The 20,916-nt window shown below is 47.3% G+C and overlaps 2 protein-coding genes across 2 annotated transcripts in view; one reads left to right on the plus strand and one right to left on the minus strand.

Moving 5' to 3' along the window:
* LOC143905691 (uncharacterized) overlaps positions 1 to 20,916 on the plus strand; it is a 262,762-nt gene that overhangs the window by 171,453 nt on the left and 70,393 nt on the right. The window lies entirely within an intron of this gene.
* LOC143905678 (uncharacterized) overlaps positions 1 to 20,916 on the minus strand; it is an 80,025-nt gene that overhangs the window by 34,976 nt on the left and 24,133 nt on the right. The window contains exon 4 of the mRNA XM_077421232.1: positions 16,376 to 16,521. Within this exon, the coding sequence (XP_077277358.1) occupies positions 16,376 to 16,521 (146 nt within the window). The remainder of the gene's footprint in view (positions 1 to 16,375; positions 16,522 to 20,916) is intronic.

Raw genomic sequence — 20,916 nt, forward strand, 5'->3', positions numbered from 1 at the left:
CCGGTGTACTTTCGTCCGGGCACATATTCCAACGTAACGGGTGTCCGGAGCGTAGGCAAGACGATCGTATAGAAAGGGGAGAGAGAAAAGAAATTCCGTCCACGTCAATACGAGTGCTAGTGCGTAAACTGTACGACACGCACGTAGACACGCGTAATTTCGACGAATAGCGACAATAGTCATATAATAGGTGTGATTTTAGCAATCTAACGTTGTGCTTGTTCCAAGAATTATTCTTTCGCTGCTATCGAGATTAGAGTCTTCGTTTTTTTTTTATAGTAGAGTTTAAGTCTAAGCGTTAATTAATCAATGATAACGTTTTCACCGTTTCAAGCACGCATGCACGTGAAAATTGTTAACTATAAATTAGTATACGTACAAAATAATAGGCTAGATACGAGGCCTATCCGCGCTATTTTCGATCAGCCGTTAATCGTTACCGTACCTCCTACCTCCTTTTACCTTTATAATCGTTATAATCACCGCCCTGCCGATACGCTCGTCATTGCCAAGAGCGTTTTATTATCCGCCGCCCATTTCTATCGGTGGGCAAGATCTTCGTGCGCATATAAAGTAGAATTATCCATGTGTAAAACAGTTAAGAGAGCGGATACCAATCATAGACTAATTATTTCGCGTCATCATCATCGAATCAGGCATCATCCTCCGGATGAGAAGCAACGACAGTGACATTCTCGCCACCAGTGAAATAAATCTCCAAAAGTGTTACGCCGCAATTACCGCGCGATGTCGCGGTCTCAACTGTAATTTTCAATTTACGCGAATCGAGGTTCTGCGGAGCGTCTAATTACGCGGCTTTTAACATGACGCGGGAAGTAACACGCACGTTCCTCCGCGTACATTCGTACTTTATCTTTTAAGCCGATATTCAAAGTGCTTTGCATAACACAAATTGATGCATACTTTCAAGCACATTCTTGCTTCTGGCATTCCCTCGTCTCTCTCTCTCTCTCTCTCTCTCTGTATCCACCGCCGCCGCCGCCTCGTGCTGCGTACGAGACATATTTAGATATTAGACAAGTCGAGTAGTAGTATCCAGGTGTGTAACACCACCGGGTCATGTGGCATTTAAATCGTTTTACAACGTTGCTCCTGCAACCACGGCTGCCGCCCGCGTGTATGCACGCGGGCACACGCACGCAACATACACTGCATCTTCTCATGCGTGAATACACGTACCGGCCGTTAGTGCGAGACTCACTCTACGGTCGAGTGAGGTCGCACATGGAAAAATTTACGAGCGATGCGTCCACCGGTACTCTCTTATCTCTCTATGCTCATTTTTTTTCTCGGAACGCTGAACAACGTCTTCGTATTTCGCTAAGAAAGCAAGCTCCTCTACTTCTCTTTCTTCAATGAAAATTAAAACGAATAAACGTTTCACTTGAAATTGAAAATTATTTATTCAAAAGAAAAGTAAAGACAATTATATCCGGGAAATTTTTTTTAATACGAAGTCGATACGAAGAGCAATACGTAAAAACGGGGTCCCTAATTACCATGCAATGTATATATTAATTTTATTTTAGCAGCCTTCGTTCTTGCGTAACTTATCGATTGACCGTCTTGTCAGTCGCAATTTCGGTATTTGAATTGATAATATACGAAATTATCTCCGACGTCCAAAGTTGCCTTCAGCCGCGAAAGCTACCGCGTAGAACCCGCACACCGATCGCGTGTACGTGTACAAAATCGGCATGATTGTATGTTAATACAGCGCGGAGAGCGCGTCTGTTTGCGTATGGGTATAGGAAGATTGTGCAACTGTTCTGCGCGCGTACGTCAGACAATGCACGACACATTCGCACTCACACTCACACGCACGCACACGCGCGACGAGGCAGGCAGGATTGAATATCCTGTTCGGCTTATTAGGGCAAGGTGGGCCAGCCTTGCTACTTTGATACCGATATCAACGATAGTGTAATGCACCGGCCGTCGGCCCGAGCCCGACGAGGGCGTTTAATTCCGTATAACGTTTTGAGCTAATGGCGAGCCGTGCTGCCACGATCCGAGCTATCGGTGAAAGAGACCTCGTGATCCGCGTTAATATGCGATTTATCACCCGAGCATCGAATAAATTATGTCAACGCCGCACCGCGAACATATCCGTGTACACCTTCGTTTTCGAGACGTTGTTGGAAAATACTGCCCTGATATTTTCTCCACGATCTTTAGATACGTATATTGCTAACTGCTGTCTTCAGTTTCAATTATAAGTAATATAAAATGATGTTGATCATGAAATTTATCAAACATTATTTTTGTTGTTGTGCGTGTTTTACGATCCGTACAATCATTTATGTCGCTTAAAATTGTTTTCCTAATTTTCTATTTCTTTTTCACCGATAATTTATACAATGCGTTCCTCATAATTACCGCAGGATATGTTAATGTAAATCCCGTGACGAGTTACAACACTTACAACGTTCGCTTGGTTTTAAATTGTAATACTGATGCGAGATAGTGAGAAAAAGGCAATAAACAAAAGACTCGTTATTTTAACTTCAACACTACCCGCATAGTTTCTATAATTGCATATATCATTTCGCACTCCGTTGCATGAAGCCGTAATTTGTTTTCTGCGTTTTTAATAACAATGATTTGTCATTACAATGTATTACGATAAAGAGGATATAAATAACCGTATTATTTCTTGCCACATATATCTCATTTCTATAAAAAGAAGATTATATCAATAAACGACTACGAAAGTGTCTTTCTCTTGTTCCTCTTGATAATGTTTAGGGTCAAGATCTGTTAAGTGACACACGAGGGCAGATGCCAGCAACGCGTTTCAACGCGTCGGCCATTCATCAAACGGATTTTTCTCCTCAAGCACACGGCGCGCTCTTATCTGCTCGGTCAACGATCAGCGCGATTAGCGACGGTGATTATTCAACCGCTGCCACTTACTGCCGTGCATGACGATCTGTTTTATCGCGAATCGCCGGAGTCCTCGATCGCGGGGGCAGGTCGGACATTAATTTTTTCGTGATTGAATCTCTTATTCGATCTACCTTTCGCACGCGTTGTCCTTACCGTAAGCATGGTCAAGGAAAACTTATTTTCATCCAATATCAATGCTCGCGTGTTTCCCTCTTGAGCTTGAGCAAAATAAAATAGTTCTTTTTCGTTGACGTTCGATATTTCAAAATATTTAAATTCGGACTTTCGTCTAATCAGAGATTAGAATAATCCTTCCACAGAGATGTCCACACGTAAATTCGCGTTCGCTCATCGAGATATATATTCGACCGAGATAGTCAACCTTCCGAGAAGCCGGGACTCGGTGATGCGCGATTCCGCGGATTCTCGCATTCGCCACGCGCTCGATCGCACCGCGCTTATGCTAATACAGAGATTTAATTAATCAACGAAGCGCGCGAGCAAGACATTTATCTTTCACGGCGGATTTTCCTCTTTCCTCTCTATCTCTCCTGTTCTCGCCCCTCTAACGCGCCTCTCGATCGTCTTCTTGCTTACGCGGGGCTAACGGAGCGTGCGTGTCACGCGGCGGTGTAAGAAACGCGCTAGATGAATACGACTATATAGCTTTGAAAGCCTTTTTCTTAAATCTTCCTTACAACCGCGTTTAAACCGTGGCATTATTATTTATTTATAGCGCCATTATGTTGTCTCTCTATTATGTTGGCCGCGGCTCTCGAGCGGATGGTAAATGCTGAGAGCAGCAGTTTCTTCTTCGCACCGCTCCCTTCCGTCGCCTCCTCGTTGCGAATGTATATAATTATCGAACGCGCTCGTCGCCGACAATGACGTCCGCGATCTTGAGAGATCGATCTTAGGAAAGCGATAGAAAATCAAAATTCGGTAAAATGTCTCTCGCGCTATAACGGATACAATATCGAAACGAGACTACTGTATGATATCTAACGAGGATGTAAAGACGATCCTGTCCGAGAAAAATGAGGTGCGCACCATTCGAGCCGAGCGGTTGCAGCTTTTTAAGCGCTCTTTACGCGAGCGTGACATTTAGAGACGCCTTAATGATGGAAACAGTAAATGTGTCTTCGCGATGAAGTCCATGACTGTCGCTCGGAATAGCCGTTGCGCCTTCGTTCGCGTTTATACGGCCGTAATAAATAACGCCGCGCCGCCGCCGCGCCGGTTGCCGCAACCGTCCGCGCGCGAGTCCCGCTCGTGCGCGAAGATAGAATGTAGCCGAGAAGCTTGCCTCTCGCTCGTGATCTAATAAAGAAATTTTGAACGGATTCAGAAATTGCGCACGAGGATCGATCAATTTGCGATGTTAAAAATAATTTCCACCGTAAGATCGACTTCGAGGAAGGCAATAGGCATGCAAATCCGTCCGTCGGATTCCATGGCGAAGGATTAAGGCGAAGGTGCAGTGATAGGTCGTTTAATCACGATGTTCGAATGTCGTGGAGATCTCTCTCTCTCTCTTTCTCCGTACAGCTGTGCCGTTTATTCACTCGCGGCAAATAATCGCGGGGACGAGCCGCGTACTCACGCTCGCTCGGTTATCGCTGGAAATTGCCGCTACGCCTACGCCTCTCTCGCGTGTGCACGGCAGCGGCACAATAAATAACGCTCGCGGCGGCCATTACTTGTCACTCACCCTCCGCACCCCCGTTTTCACCAACTAAAGGGCGAAAGGGTGTGCGGGAGCCGTCGGCCGGCGAGTCTCGTTCGCTACAGCGCGATCCGTTTTCCGCGCAAAGCTTAATTTCTCAAACGATTGCAAGCGGTGCAACTACTTGACGCGAAGTTGTCAGAAATGATTCACAATATTCTGATAAACGTGATGCACGCGTTGCATCCGTGTACACACACACGTAATATAATTACTTTGAAACGGAAGAATAATTCGAGAAGGAATAATTATCGATTTTTCGTGAAATTTTTATCCCTTCCCGTTTTATCGGCGACACGTGAGCAGATCGGGATAAAAGTGAACGCAGACATAATTCTAGTTCGTCAAACCCGCGATCGCGCAACAGGACGCGGGATCCTCGAATCGGTATACGTCCATAAATCGCGCGCGAGCTACGCGGCTCGCATTGTTGCGCACGCCGCAGAGCGATTTTACAGTCGACACGCATGATAAATTATATCGGTGATCCCGGTCATTCCGTTCTTGGAATTTGTCGCACAAAACGCAGGAAGGCATAAATAATTCATCGGCCGCGAACGAGACGAAACGGAGGGCGGCGAGTCGGAGTATAGTCCCGGTACGAGGCGAATCGAGATCGACATCCGCCTCGATCGCCGTGTTCGCCATCTTGATCCCGTCGACGGATCCTCCCTGCTCGCGGAATCGCGTACTCGGATTCTGCCCCGGAGGTCGATCGATCAACGGCGAGGAAACGAACGCCTTATTCGGCCTTCCCCTAAAATTCCACGGGGGTTCGCGCAAAGTTTCCGAAATTCCGTGGAGAGGCACACGCTCGCCGCGGCCTTTATCACCTTCCTCTTCTTCGTTCACAAGATGGGGAACGATATCAGCGCCGTGACGGCGCCCGGCGCGGCGGCTCTCCCGCGGACGCCATGCGCCGCGGGCGACATTCGCATTGGCTGGTAGCCGGCGTTTGCGCGCCGCTACGTCCGTATTGACTTTACCGTCGCTTCGCCCTCCCTATATCCACCCCCTCTCGCGAAAGCCGCAGACGTTCCGGCTACGGCGGCGTGCACACGCGCGTTTATGTATATACGCACGCGTGCACTCTCGCCCGCACACGTAAACGTACACTCGTGGACAAAGAGGCACGTGAGGCAAGCATCGTGGAGCACAAAGAACGGCGTCCTCGTCCGGATAACGTACCGAACGAAGAGAATAAGCATCCGGCGATGCGGGGGGAGGGAAGATGAGGATGGCTGACGGGCCGACTACACGCGAGGCGAGTGTCTTACAATTGATTTTCACGCCACTTTGATTTATTCGAGAGTGCCATCGTCGCGCGTTTTTCGTGCCCGCGAGGCCATTGCAATTCGGGCTCCTCGGTGGACAGAGTCGGCCGGTCAGCCTCCTCTCTTCGTCCTCTCTTCCCCCTCTCTTCGCTCTTTCGCGACTGAGGAATCTCTCTCCAACTCGTGCCCCCTCCCCCTCCGATCGTACTCGTGCCCCGGCGGAGGATTTATGGACTCCCAGGACGATTCTTTTAAGATTGGACCCGCGCGACCTCTTTTCATCGATGTTTTTCTCCCGATTCTCCGACGTAGCCGATTGCCGAACCGGAGATCGATACTCGACTCGCACGTAAAGGTAGATAAAAGCGACTTGAGAATGGGTCCGGAATTTTTGGAAGAAAATCGCACGAGTTCGGGGATCGTTGCTCTCAATCGTGTCTGGTGGGATTAGGGTGTTACTACTGATAGAGGTATTAGTCGTAATGCTACTGGATTAACTCGCACACAATACGAGGACATCTTTAGACACGATTACCCTTAGAATTCATGATGTTTGCCATTGTCCGGAACAGTACAGTTCAATTCGAACGCCGCGACCAATATTCATGCAGTTCCCACACCTATAGTTTCCATTGCGAAATGCTTCGAATCCGCTCAAATTATAATAACAATGCACATATTTTGTTCGCTTCATAATCTAAATCTCTAGTCTAACACGCATACGCGCTCGCGCGCCTTATTTCATCTATATTTCCATTTATCGTTCCAATTAAGAGAGAATAAATACCTAATTTGCAATTTCAACTTTCAACGCCTTCCTTTCGTTCCATTCATTTTCATTTGCTTCTCTGCAGTGTTATAATCACAGATTCTAACAGTTTCTCCGACAAAAATATATAAATAAATCATCTTTCCCTCTCTTTCTCTCTCCCTCCCCGTCGAGCTGTGCCCGCAGCATGCGCCACCATTTCCTAAATCACCGTCAAATCTCCCACCTAGGCTCTTAGCGAACTCAGTCTCTCTCGTTCGTGCGCGCGAGGGGTGGCTCGAAGGGAGGAATTCATCTGAGCTGGAGCGTGCGCGAGGAGACGAAGGAAGGGTGGCGGCGACGGCGGTGGCGGCGACCGCGGGGTTCCTACTACCCTCCTGCTGCAACGGGACACGAGCGGGATGGGATTGGTCCTTGATTGCTAGAGGGGTCGTTTCCCGGACTCGGGTGGGATACATCGAGATCGCGACCAATGATAGAGTGCGCAGCTGCCCTGGGGAAACCTAGCGAGGAATCCACGTCTGCCTTCAACGAGAGGAAGATCCCCTTCTCCTGACGGAAGGGGCATAAAGGGCGAGCGATGCCTTAAACCGCCGTCGATATATAGGGCGTGCCGAGGGGTCGCATGGGAAAGGATTAGAATTGTGGGCACTTGGGAAAAACAGGACGCTTTTTCCACGATGGACCGGAATGAAAGAACGCGCCACTACGTCGCGCGGGCGCTCTAGTCTCTTCGATAATAACCGAGCCGGTCGACACGGTTTAATATATACCTATCACGAATCGTTACGTTTCTTACGTCCCGTTTCGAGTCGTATACCGATGTTAAGACAAATAGTTGACAATTAATCCGTTCCCGGCGCAATTTCTTCACGTCGTTTCTACCTTGCGGTTGTAGATCGGGCGGCCGCGGAATCGTGTTTTTGCCGGAAACTTTTTGTCTATGTCCAAGCGGTGTTCTTTCCCTCGGCTGATAAGCGTGTAACGCGATAGCGGAGCGCACCTGCGTGTGCACGCCACGCCACCCCACGCCAGCGCGGCGTGGCGCGGCGAGTTTCACCGCTCTCCTCGCCACCTTCACCGACGCAATGCCCCCGTGCGTTTGCCATAGTAGGTAGAATTGATTGGAGCTTCGTTAGAGGGCGAGTTCAGTAACAACAGCCAGACACCGCGACGCGATTTGAATAACGATTTGCATAACTCACGAGCCGATATCGGCCGAAGACCGTTTTGCGCGGAGCAATTAAATCGTTAATTCGTCCGTTCTCGCTCGCCTCCTGCACGCGCACGCGAAACAATTTCACGCTCTTACAAGGAGGGAAAGCACCGGATTCTCGACACCGCCGTACCGAGTCTTCGCGTTTAACAGCGACGAAACATTTTCTCGTCGGGATCACGACGCGACGGGCGGATGGGCGCACGCGAGAAAAATTTCTGCGCGCTTTCTCGGCTCCGGCGGTCAACGTTGCGGCGCAATCGCAAGACAGTGAAACATATTTCTGCCGACCTTTCGAGATACTCAGCTCGAGTGCCTTGACCCTGATGCCTCATGTTTTAGCGACAGATTTATTAATGAGTTAGCTTCTGCGATCGCAACTCCCAAATTATTCCGTAAATTTATTTAGTTATTCAAAGTTTATAACGGTAAAGAATGATTTGCAACTGCAGCAATTCTTGTCTTGTTCGCTAAAGCCGCATACGTTACTTTTATATACGTGAAATTCTTCTGCGAGAAACTGTCGTTGAACTCGTCCTTCACGGACGAGTAAAAAGAGTTAAGGGTCTATAAATATATACGCGCGTATGAAGAGTGAACCGCGGCACTCTATCGACGAAACAATTGTTTCTTTGGGCCGGAGCGCGGATGATCGATCGGCTTGTCGGACGGCCGGCCACGGCCGTCCAATCGCGGCATACCGAATCTTAAGTAGCCGTGTACCACGGGACGAAAAAGAAAAGCATTACACACGCGGGGTATAACGGTGCCGGGCAAACAACCGGCTTGAATTATCGCGTCAATAATGATCGAAGTGTGCGATCGTGTCTCGCGCCGAGCGAATAGGACAGGATCGTCGTCCGCTTATATCCGGTATCTCCGATAAATCGACATTGATTCGTCCAATTTTTGAGGCCTACCGATAATATACGCAATAAATAATATATCTCGCACGGACCCGATCGTCTTTCGAACTCTTTCCGATTTATCTCACCCTTTGTTCGCTTTCTCCGTTTCACATTTTTGTGTTTAAATTCTACGAGGACCTGGTCAACGAGCGCGACGAGTTAGTCGCTTTTCGATGCAAAGTCGCGCGGGAACCCGCAATTTTACGAGTTATCGACACGGAGTAATCTAATCGGTCTTCGATTACTGCTTCGGTTATGCTAACGGGAATCCAATAACTTTGTCACGCGTCTCGTTTTGCCGAGGCGACAAGGCCCCGGGGATTTATTTCGCGAATTTATGAGTGGAGCGCCGCGCACCTCTCTCGCCCACAACAGTCGGAAGCAATTTACAAGTTAATAGGTTACGACGATTCGTTACGCGCCCTTCTCTCACACCTCGGCCTCCCTTTCCCCCTTCTCTCACCTTCTCCTTTCTGAATTATATTTATTTCGTTTGGTCCGCGCGCGCACACGCCCATCTAATTGGCTCGTCTATCTCTCGCTCTCTCGTTCTCGCTCTCTATCGAAAATTATATGCGTGTACACGGTCGAGAAGGATACTAAAACCTTTTGAAAACGAGGCGCATGGAGCATGCTCATCCTACCTCATTCAGTCGATTATTATGGCATAAATAAATTTAATGCTATCAAAAATAAACAATTTTTCGAGGCTGTCCAAAACTAATAAAAACTTTAAGATTATCATAAATGGATTAATGGCTATTTATGAATTATTATTTCTTGATCTTGGAATGTAACAATTGTCATGGCGCAATCACTCAGTGTTACAATATATATCATATATCATATTACGATATGTAATAGTTATATTTATACAGTTAAATGCAAGTAATAACGAATCAATCGATCGGGACGATACTTACGAGTTCTTTTGTTCCCGGAGAAATCGCGAATTCGTGTGCTATTGTTTCGCGAGGAGCGTTCCACGGCCGTGTAAATCCTCTCTGATCGCTGATCGAGATTCGATCGTCGATCGATTCTGGAGGCGCTATAACAGAGCATCGATCGGGCGTCGCGAAGTAAAAGAAGGAAAGGCGCGGAAACGAGATGCGAAGAGACAAGAGAAAAGAGAAAGAGAGAAAGAGAGACGAGTGCCGATCTCGCTTGCGAGGACAGCGCGTCGTATTCAAAGTGTGAACGGATGCAAATCTCGTATGTCATGAGCGGAATTTTCAAGGAAGCTGAAAGATGGATGGAAGACGCCAGCGGCACCGAACAATCGGCGGTATTTGCATCTGGTACATAATTCAGTCGCCGTTGCTGCCCCCGACGTGCTACGCAGCGAACACTGCTCATAGACCACCATAAGGCAGTCGGGGAGACGCTTGTTTTCGTCCGCGAAGGAAAAAAACAGCCACCAGCGGATTTTCGTCGGCCGATGCGCGATTCCGCTGCGTCGAGACTTTTCCAATTTTATACTCGCGAGAGAAAGTAAATCGCTCTCGTGTCGTGTCTCGTAATTCAACGAATAATGTCTAAACATGAAATAAAATTAGCGCATAGTTTTTCACATTCATTGATAATATCAAGAGTTTTACAAATTACTTTAAATTAATAGAGACCTTTCCAGCAGCGATCTTAAAGCTGATATTTCGTTTGAGGAAAGGTCTATGATTCAGGAACAGGTTCGAGAGTAACGGAGGCGAATTGCCGCACGTACCAGACTGCAAAAAAAAAAAAAAGATCTAAAAGTTATTTAAAGCGAACTGTCGGGGATATAGCGCATGAATTAAACCGTAACGTTGACGAGTCATGAGAGCAATTACCGGGCCGCGCGGTGCATTATGTGGAATTTTTCATCGCTCCGGAGCGTGTGTCTGTCTGCATAAAAAGCGAACGCGAAGGGAAATTTTCACGGCGCGCGCATGCGAAAAACACCGAGCCGGTCGCCGCCGCGAATTATACTTTCACGCGGCGGAATAATCGAGTTCCGCGCACCGGCAAGACGTGTATTCAAAGTCATTGCCCGGATTACCTTGCGCCTTTACGAGAATCGCGAGCGCACTCGGCGAGTACGAAAAGATCGCATTCCCTTTTGGCCTCCCGTGTTTTTCCTTCCCCCCCCCCGCCCCTCAAACACGTTCAATCACCGTCACGTAAGTGACACGCTCAGGGCGTGTGCGAGACTTAGAAGGCGAATGCCTGTAAAAATACGCCCGCAACGACGTAGGCTATAGGTAGGATCGTAACGACACTTTATCGAGTCATCAAGTGCCATTAAAAATTCACGCTCAATTATTATGCTATTTAAACCGATGCTTCACAACGAGGAAGAATAAATCCTAGTCCCAGTAAATGAATGCAGAGTCATTGGACGGCTCGGTTCTTCTATACTCGGGCTTCGTTCATTCGTATACGAATAAGGAGTCTTTAATCCCTCGGAGACACAATGCGCGAGCGCGAGACGCCGGACAATTTCGACTCCGGCATAAATAGAGTACGCTATTCATTTTCCGCGTGGAGATCGATGAGGATAACCCTTTGCACCCGAGAACGATTTTTGTCCCTCTTTCGGTCGCGCCCTATCTTGGCTACCTGAGGAGCCAATCGAGATAAAATCGCGCCGCGAAGTTCGGGGGGGTCATTCTTTATCTCGTCACTGCTTGAATTTGAATCGAACAATTTTTCGAAAATAACGTCTTTCCGTCTTTTTGACATTTAAATGTCATGCTTGACATCATTTTCGAAGTTCTCACTTCGCGCGAATGAGCTTCTCGCGAGACAAGGTCGGGAAGTATAAATTCAATTGCACTCTAGACTATTTGACTATTTCTTTTGAACGTTTTCCTTACTAACAAATTCTCCTGTTCTCGGCGAACGCATCGCGCGCCGTTAGCAAGCAGGAGTTTAATAGGTCTCGCCGAGAGGCTGCTGTTTCTGCTACAGCAATGGCAGCGCAGTTTCTGCTGGTATGCCCAGGAACGCCTGGAGGACCGTAATTCGACGAGCGTTGCACGGCACGGACCGGGCATGGGCGCAGATAAGCATCGCCCAGGACGAGAGAGAGAGAAGAAAAGGGAAGCAGGGGAGCGTGTAGGACAGTCGTTAACGAGCGACTCCGCGCGCAAGAGTTATTCTCTCTCCTTTTCGCGCGGTATACCTTCCTCCTTTTCTCCCGCGACTACGAGAGGCTGCTCGCGGCTTGCGACTAAAAGATGATTTCTCCGTGTGCGATGTCGTCGAGGAGCGATTCCGGTAGCGGGTTCCGCGATTTCCGCATTACTTTCTCACGTGAAGACGAAAAACAATTATCGAAATCACGGAGATACGAAAATAATGTGAATTATAAAAATGTTTGTATTTTGAAAACGAGTTAATGACTGTTAGAGTATCGTTAAATTGTAAATTTCATGTTCAGAATTATCATTTCTAATTAAATGATAATCGCTTTTGCAAAGTTAACGATATAACCATGTGCGCTATGAAAAAATTAAATTCATTAGGCGCATATATCTAAAAAAAATACATATATAAGTGTTATCGTTATATTAATTTGCTTTTACTCTCAGCACAATTACATGTTAAATATATTATAACGTATAATATCGTTAAAAAATGCTTCAAGTTATATTGTATTAAACGATATTAACAAATATTGCCAAGAATTACATTAAACTATTTTATCTTATTCCCCACAGGTCTCGACGCCATATCGTGTCGACATGAGCGCAATGTTCCACCCCGCGCATGTACGCAAAGATATAGGTATAGCCACGTAGCCACCCTTAGCGCGAACGGAGAGCAACAGCGAGAAAGAACGGGCGAGGAGAGATGGAGAAAGAGAGAGAATCAAGGGGAGAGAAAGAGGTTTAGGAAAAAAAAAACGAAAATTTCCCAGCTGTTCGAGCCGGCGTTTTATCTTCCTGAAAGATCAAACATGGCGGTCGTCGGTCGCAACGGGAGGGAGGGGGTTGCAACCCTTGCTATCTGCCTGATCGAAACCTCGCCGCCGTCGCAGGAGTTCACGGCGCACGCGTGTGCGTGCGTACGTATGCGTGCATGCGCGTGTGCGTGTGCGGAATTTCCGTGTAGCTCAATACGCACAAAGGAGGAAGAGGACACGAGCGGTGGGCAATATATGCCACGACTTTATTATATACGGGGTGGTGGGCCGCGCGCACACCCGCGTGCGTTATACCTGGTGGCCGCCTTTTGTTTCCCAGATCGTATCTGCGCTCCGTTTTTCGGCGACACATCTGTGATGGATTCAAACCGGTCGACGGTCGGACGCACGCTAAAAATGAAACATATTGCGATAGAGGCATATGCCTTTGCGCGCGCGTTCCCCTTTTTTTTCAGCCGGGATACTTGGATACTCGAAACGCGCGGCGCGAGCAGTTAGATCCGACACCGTTATCAGTCGTATTTTTTGGAAATAAACCAAGTTTTATACATAAAAAGAACTGATTTTTCGCTGTGAGAATTCGATCCCTCTACGAAACAATTAGTGTCAAATTTTGTCGCTTCTTCTACGGTAAATAAAGCTATCGTAATTTCTCGCTATATCTTCATACGTAGGTACTAATCGTTGAATAATAAATGGACACTTTCGTATAACGTTTTTTCCCCTCGCACGGAATGCTCCGCTATTATTGTATGTACGCGGCATCGTTTACCGAACGGGGTCGATCAATCGCGAACGATCGGCCGTCATTTCGCCGGGACAACCGGCAATCGGGGATGAATTTCGGCCGAGTGGCAGAATGAATTTTTAATCCGGAAGTAAACATGGACAAGAGTAAGTGGCGCGCGCGCGCGCGCGGTGAGTTAGCTAGTCCGGGAGTAAAAAAAGGGTGTCTGGAGCTCTCGCGACGGGGAAAATTACGGAAAACGCCGAAAGTGTCGCACGCACGTGCGTACGCCCACTGCTTTAAATCGATACATATTTTATCGACCGGCCGGTCGCGTTTTTATGCGGGCACGTCACGCACGCACACCGCACCACCGCACCGCGGTGCGCGTGCACGCGGATGAATGATGGGTGGGCGTGTCCGGTTCATCATCGCGTCGGAATATTTGTACGGGTCGTCATGGCGAACTCGCGAAACGATTGCCTTTGTTTAAACGGCGGCCGCAAATGAGTTACATTACACCAGAGTGTGTATTTGGGTTGTATGTAGAATGTCCCACTCTCTGCCATGTTAATGATTGATTCTTCGACAAATTCCAATCTTCCTGTTTTTTTCCTTAAATATCTCGATAGTCGAATAATTGCAGAAACATATATATCACATATACGTGTAATCAGAGATTTGCAATAAATTATGCGTCAAATATTCCTTGAAGCGACCTTTCTCCGAGAAATTGCGCAAAGTTTTGCGCAGTTCGATCGAGCGAAATCGCAACGAGCTCCGCGCGTTTCACGAAAGAGTGTGATCGCGATGCGTTAAGCGCGAGCAACAAAATGAAAAGAAATAGCAACGGAAAATTACACGGTGTTGCGAGGCGGCGGCGATGCTGTTTGTAAAACTTCGTCAATTAACGAACGCATGGCGTGCGGCATATAATTACTCGCGAGACGACCGACCGCCGGCCGGTGAAAAACTTTTGAATCCATCAGCCTTGCTCTATCGCGCACCAGGGAGAAAGTGCGATAACGAGAGGGATAGTGAAACGTCAATGCGCGCTTCTGCATCGGAGGTATGCCGGCTCGTTCGTTGCATCCCGTACGCCGCTCTCGACGAGGCGCGCCTTCGCTTTGGAGCGCGCGCCGCAAGCCGCGATCTTCGCGATCTGAGACACGGGAGGGTTTGACACTCGTGAAAGTGTACCGCGAGCAACATCTGGACGTCTAATTGGCCTTTAACAATCTTTCTTTTTCACGGAGATTGCGTGCTCAACCGTCGTGACATTTTTGATCGCTTAACTGACATTGACACGCACACATTCCGCGAATGTTCTAAGAACATTTCGGTCGAAACGTGCTTTTGCATCAATATTTAAAAATTACGGTCGTAAAATCACGCATCGCGCGTTGAAAAATGTTAACCTTGCACTATCGCGAACGATTCAACCATGCGCTGTACGCAATTAAAAAAAAAAGAGAGAATTCGATTTCGGTAATACGTGATTAGAGAGACGAAAAGTGTAAATGTAAAACCATAAAACAGACGTTTCGTGATCGATTCCGCGAATTTTCGTGAGTGTTTAGTCAGGTCGAATCGCAGTTGGGAGGAGAGTCCGAACGATGGAAGAGGAAGCGGAGCCGGTGGTATCGAGTTTCCGCATCGGTACTTCGGACGAGGCTGCTCCATCTACATAGGTGCTAGCCGAGTCGCCAAAAATAGATCGAGTTCACACGAATTCTACGAGCCGATCGCACGAAACCTCCGGCTACCGTTCCGTGATATCGATCGAACGGTGGCGACCCGATGCGTACAGAATTCGCCGCTGCTTATAACGCGCCACGATTGCAAACGTGCGCACGATGTGAAAACCGCGTGCATCCAATTCTCTTCTGAACACAGATGATACAAATCTATTATTAGCGTGAGTCACAGTAAATTTATAATTAATGTATTCATTTTTAACATTAAAAATTTTGAAGGTAATTCACACTCGTTTTCTACGGAAATGTGTTCCGAGCCTACGATAAGCAGTTTTTGAAACGCGCTATTTAGTACGGACCTGAAAGATTTCTATCTCGCGGGACTCGACTTGGCCTTCTTTGTCGCGCGTAAAAATCGCACGTGTAAAATACCGCGCGGGGGTGGGGGGTAATTTACTCGGGCGAATAACGCATCGCTTCCGTTTGAAACGGTCAATTTGAAATTGATTAGATCGCGAGGTCTCGCGCTTCCGACGTGACTAACAATAAGGTGTTTCAAGATGTTCTCGTTAACGGAGGAATATATATCCGCGCGTTCTCCGACACACCAGTGGCGCGGCGATCCTCCACACGAAAATCATTCGACCCGCCATCATCGGGCGCGCGCTCTGCGATACGGAGCTGCTAATCACGGTGGAGAGGAGCGGAGCGTATATTAATCAGCGGGTACAGGAAATTAACTTGGCCTTGTTTTATCTTGCATTCTGATTACTATATCTATACACACCGCATAACTTCGTTCTCTCCGCTATACGTACGCGCTAATTAAGTATGTGTGTCTCGCTTGCACGAAGGAAGCGATCAAGGACGCACTTTTGCGAATAATGTGCATGTAGACAGTCGGTAGAACTTTTTTTGAGATTGAGATATCAATATACAAAGTTCAATCGTTAAATGTATCACGAGTTTATCGCGCAAAGCATTATGCATTTCCACGCCATTTTTCAATTTTACATAATTTTCTAATTAATATAATCATAATGAAACAGATATGTAAATTAACATGAGCATACGAATGCCTATTAATCAGAAGCGATCGATGTCGAGCGTAAAAAAAAAATCAAATTGCCGTCTATTTTTTGTCTTTGCGTCGTCGGATTAATCGTTTCTGCCGTCATCAAGCTTGACAGAAATAATCGCACACGGTCGCTCGTTCGAGAAACTAACGCAGCTCAGGTACTTACCAGGCGTCGTTTCGGCTTGATGAGAGGTCGATTCTGTCCGTTCATCTTGTAATAAAGCCCGCAGGCGTTGCAGAGGTAGTGGCCAGTGCCGTCTCGTCTCCAAAGGGGTGTCGATGTGGCGCCGCAATTCACGCACTCGCGACCCTCTACCCCGACGGAACGAAAACCATGTTAATTCGGCGCAGTTCATAATCGCGCAGCAATATTACACTCGCCCGTGTTCGCGTGCGAAACGCGAGATCGTATTTGTCAAAGTGGGAACACACAGCTCGAGAACTTCTCTTCGAGAACTCGATTCCAACGTTTCCCACGCGAACACGGAAGCACGTTGATCGCGCGAAGGGGCACTCATCGTTTTCTCAATCTCTCATATTATACCTTTGAGAATTCTTGTGCGAAAATGCCACCCCTGTGAATCTATATTTCTCCATTTATTTTTGTATTATTTTCAATAATTCCGCGAAATGGCATTTTCTTCCACTAGCATATTGGCCCTTCAAGTTACACACACTACATCGAAATGCATTGCGCGATAAATAACGACATTAATATTTAACGTAATAATATCTATAATTTAACTTCGGTGAATCAACGTGCGTTTACAGAGAGATTTGCGGAACAGTCAGGTGACTCGTGAGAAAGAATTCGCATGCAGAGTTGCAGACATACCAATATCAAGCGATTACCAGAGCAAAAGCAGAGTCTCTTTAAGACCATGGGCGTTTATAGGATTCACGGATCGAACTTACGTTAGTGCGGTTGGTTAGTCCCAAGGACACTGCGAGAGAAAGAAGCGAGTATGAGGGGGGAAGAAGGATAAGGATTGACATTCGCGATCGTTCGTTTCTCCCGGTCTATGACCGGACGGTATGGAAAACGGTGTTGCTCGAAGATTGCCAAATTTATTTTTTAAATGTTTTTAAGGATCAACGTTAATCCAACAATAATTAATAGAGCGCTCTTTCCCGCGGGATTAACGGCGGAAAATAAATTTGAGATCTTTCGCAACGCGCGACTTTTGACGGGAGAGAAGAAAGAAGGATCGTGGAGAGATAAGGATCACTTCTCCCGAAATGCGCGTTTCACGAATCGTCCTCCGAGCTGCGTCCTCCGCGGAGATATAGCCGAGTTTATCGGCCGGTACTGAAAATTATTGCTATTAAATTGCGTCGTCGAGTCCCTCCGGGTTTGACGTACGAGAGACCAAATTGTCGAATTGTTGTTACGCGATCATACGATTGAGCGCGATTCGAAGTGAAGGTAAATTGGGTTCCGTTCAGTGGCTGTTAGGCGATCTTAACGATACTCGTAAAAACCACCCTCCGACTACTACCCTGCGATTAGATCAATTCTGGTCGTTGACATCTATTGCTGGTGTACGTTTTGATTATTGTTGAAAAAAAAATTTTGTGGGGGTATGTAATTTATCTTGCGAGATATATTCAGTTTTATATAAAAGGTGTAATTAACAAATTGAAAATCATATCATAATTCCGAAAAGATGTCGTGCGCCGATGATGATGGCGATATCGATTGAACGCGCGTCGCTGATTAACGACTCGACCTCAATTTAACGCAAAATTTGACGGCGGTGGAATAATTCTAGCACACGTAACGTAGGTCGCATGTAATTGTCGACACGCGAGCGGCTCGTTTGAAGCGAATCCACCACGTACTTAGATGAATCTGTAACCGAGCAGTCGAACGTCAGTCTTTTCGTCAGGCTTGTCGTATACGCGCGTGTAAGACGCGCGCAATCAAAAGGATCGCGTAGCATCCTGTATTCTAACGTGAGAGACGCTACGTTTAATGCTCGCCTAATTGTCGTTTCGGTCGCCCAGATCGATCTCGGAACTAACTGGAAGGAGACCCGCCCGAGTCACTCCTCCGCGCGGCGTTTTAATTCGATTTGGGTCTTACCAATCCGCAGATTCTGGGGTGATAAGAAGCATCACCCACGACTACCGTCGATCGCCGATTGCTATGCTCTTTCATGCCGACAATAACAGAGCGGCATAAACGCGCTCAATCTTGATCCCCTCACTGCTTTCCCGATTTGATTTCGATGACGCTTCGGTGATTGCTGATTAAATCCTGATCTTCTCTCTAGTACTGTATTACTTTCTAATTGACATCCTTGCTTTATTCGAGAACAGCAGCGTTTCATCCTTTTGCGGAATAAATTTTTCGCAATTTATACTTATATTATCGATGGATTTTGTTGGTTTAATTGAATGGTCGTTCACCGCTTCTCGGGATTTATATCGCCGATAATAATTTCCGACTATGCGCGTGTTTTCTTCTGACCGATGCCTCTCTCTGGCTATCGATCGGTTCGTAATGGATGCCATGGAACGAACAGGCGGACGGTTTCTGACACCGACGCAGACGATGGGTATCAGCCACGAAACATCGAGGTGACGCTCGTTTGCGTCGTATTCGAAATATAGTCCTCGTGTCAGAAGGTGACGCTAAAATGGTCGGTTTCACTCCAAAGGGACTGGTAACGCTCCCATTTTCGACATCACCTCCGACCTTAATGCCAGACATGCAACGAAGCGCTCGTTAGAGACCCTCCGCTTCCGTTTCAACTTTCTCGAAGCTTTCCGGATTACAACACGAAATGCTTGATAAAACGGGTATATCGTATCGTGGCGAAGTTCTGCTGCAAAATTTGGAAACGCTCCTTATTCTTGCGCGTCCAAATGTACGCCGTTGTATTTTGCTTTATTTTTTTTATGTATATCAAGTGGCTTGTGCTGATAAAAAGTTTCAGAAAATTCCCTCGTAAGTGTTCCACGTTTATCGTCGAGGGGCAACCTATTGTTGATACAGAAACAAACGAGCGAGGGCTATTCAGGGCCTAGTTGTAGCCTGAGCACCGGTGGTCGTTGGCGCGCGAAGAAAATCGGCGAAGTGAAGGAAGGAAACCACCTCTTGTCCCGTGCTACTTCTACCGTCAACGGTCGAGTTATGATTCAGTACGAAAGAAGCGGCGTTCCGTCACGAATTTTGCGCTGGCCCACGGCTATCTCCCTTCCACGTATTGTCCTTTCTTTCTCTGCTAATTAGGTACGCAACCGTAATTCTGCGATCCTTCCGAACCTAACAGGACTTTCTGCAAAGCTTCTGCTCCTCGATGACTTTCTGGTCGTTGATTCGGTCCTCTTATTTACTTTGTTTAATTGTAAGCGCGAATACGCAATGGCTTCTAATTTATTTAACGGTGTATAAGATACTGCGATGTATTTCTGATTAAAATTTAAAACCGAATGAAAATGTTCGCCCATAGTTCATATTAATATATCAACAAGTTATCTATTCACCCATAATGTATATTATTATTATTATCGTTTACTGCGCGATTTATTATCGATTGTCATTCGCCGCTTTCCCTGCCTATCGTTTTAATTATACATATCTCTGAACGATCGAAGTCGTTCCTCGTTTCACTCGTCCGTGCGGAGAGGGAATCTCGAGTATCCGTCGTTCCACCTGATTCTCACCTCCTTCCCATCGCGCGCGAAGGATGTTTGCCAATCCCCGTGTCTACCGTCTGCGTTTTTCGTGCCGCGAGATATTGCTCAATCGACACCTCTCAAGCGTCACCTCGGCTGACGCTGCACGTTACGGGAGCCATTTTTCGTGGCCTTCTCACAGACGATTTTCTCGGCGATCGCGGTAGGCGTCGCTAAATGAACCGCCGGTGCCGCGGGTGCCGTCGCTGTCGTCACCGCTTGCCGCGATGCCCCGTCTGGCTTCTTCTTCTTCTTCTTCGTCATCGAGAGGTTCCGCGCGCGGCTAGCTGGTGTGTGTCGTAAGTCGATTCAATTAACGGGCTTCCATGGCGCGAAGCCGGGGGCCATTGTTCCCGGAATTGGGATTTTTACTGCGCCGCCGCCGCCGCCGCCGCCGCCGCCGCCACGCTGGAGAGCGACCGGCTATTATTACCGCAATCAGCGTATCCGGCATTTTTCAGCCGTTTCTCGTTTCCCCCTTCTCCTTTCCTCCTTCCTTCTCGGCTTCATCCACTTCGACGACGACACGACATTACGGACGCTACCGAGAGTACGCATAATTTCTCAAAAGTTCGTCGATCGCTCGAAAACTCTGTACACTCTCGTCGCGATCGTACTTTACGGATAATAATTGTGATCTGTAATTGTCCGCGAATCTCCGCGACGAATGCGACCCAGTCGCGTGTGCTCGCGCGGCGAGAAAAAAAAATATATCTGCCGAGGGTATACGCCACCGAAAAATGGTCTCCGTGGACTCTTTGAGAGGGAGCTTTGCCGTGACAAAAACAAAAATGCAGCGCTAGCCACACCACATCGAAAAAAGAACCTGTGCTTCTTCGCATATTTTGTCTTTGCGCATGTATGTGTGTCCGTGTGAATTGTGTACGATGTGTGTGTGAGTGTGAGGGAGAAAATCAGTATGCGTATTTATATAGATAGGGATATATAGATACATATATCGTGTGTCATCTCGTAAATCGGGTGTGGTGCTTCGCGCTCGCTCTCTCGAGTGGGTGCCACGCA

The sequence above is a fragment of the Temnothorax americanus genome, unplaced genomic scaffold (assembly GCF_048541705.1).
Source record: "Temnothorax americanus isolate GAGA-0224 unplaced genomic scaffold, ASM4854170v1 Scaffold11, whole genome shotgun sequence".
In the NCBI taxonomy this organism is placed as follows: Eukaryota; Metazoa; Arthropoda; class Insecta; order Hymenoptera; family Formicidae; genus Temnothorax; species Temnothorax americanus.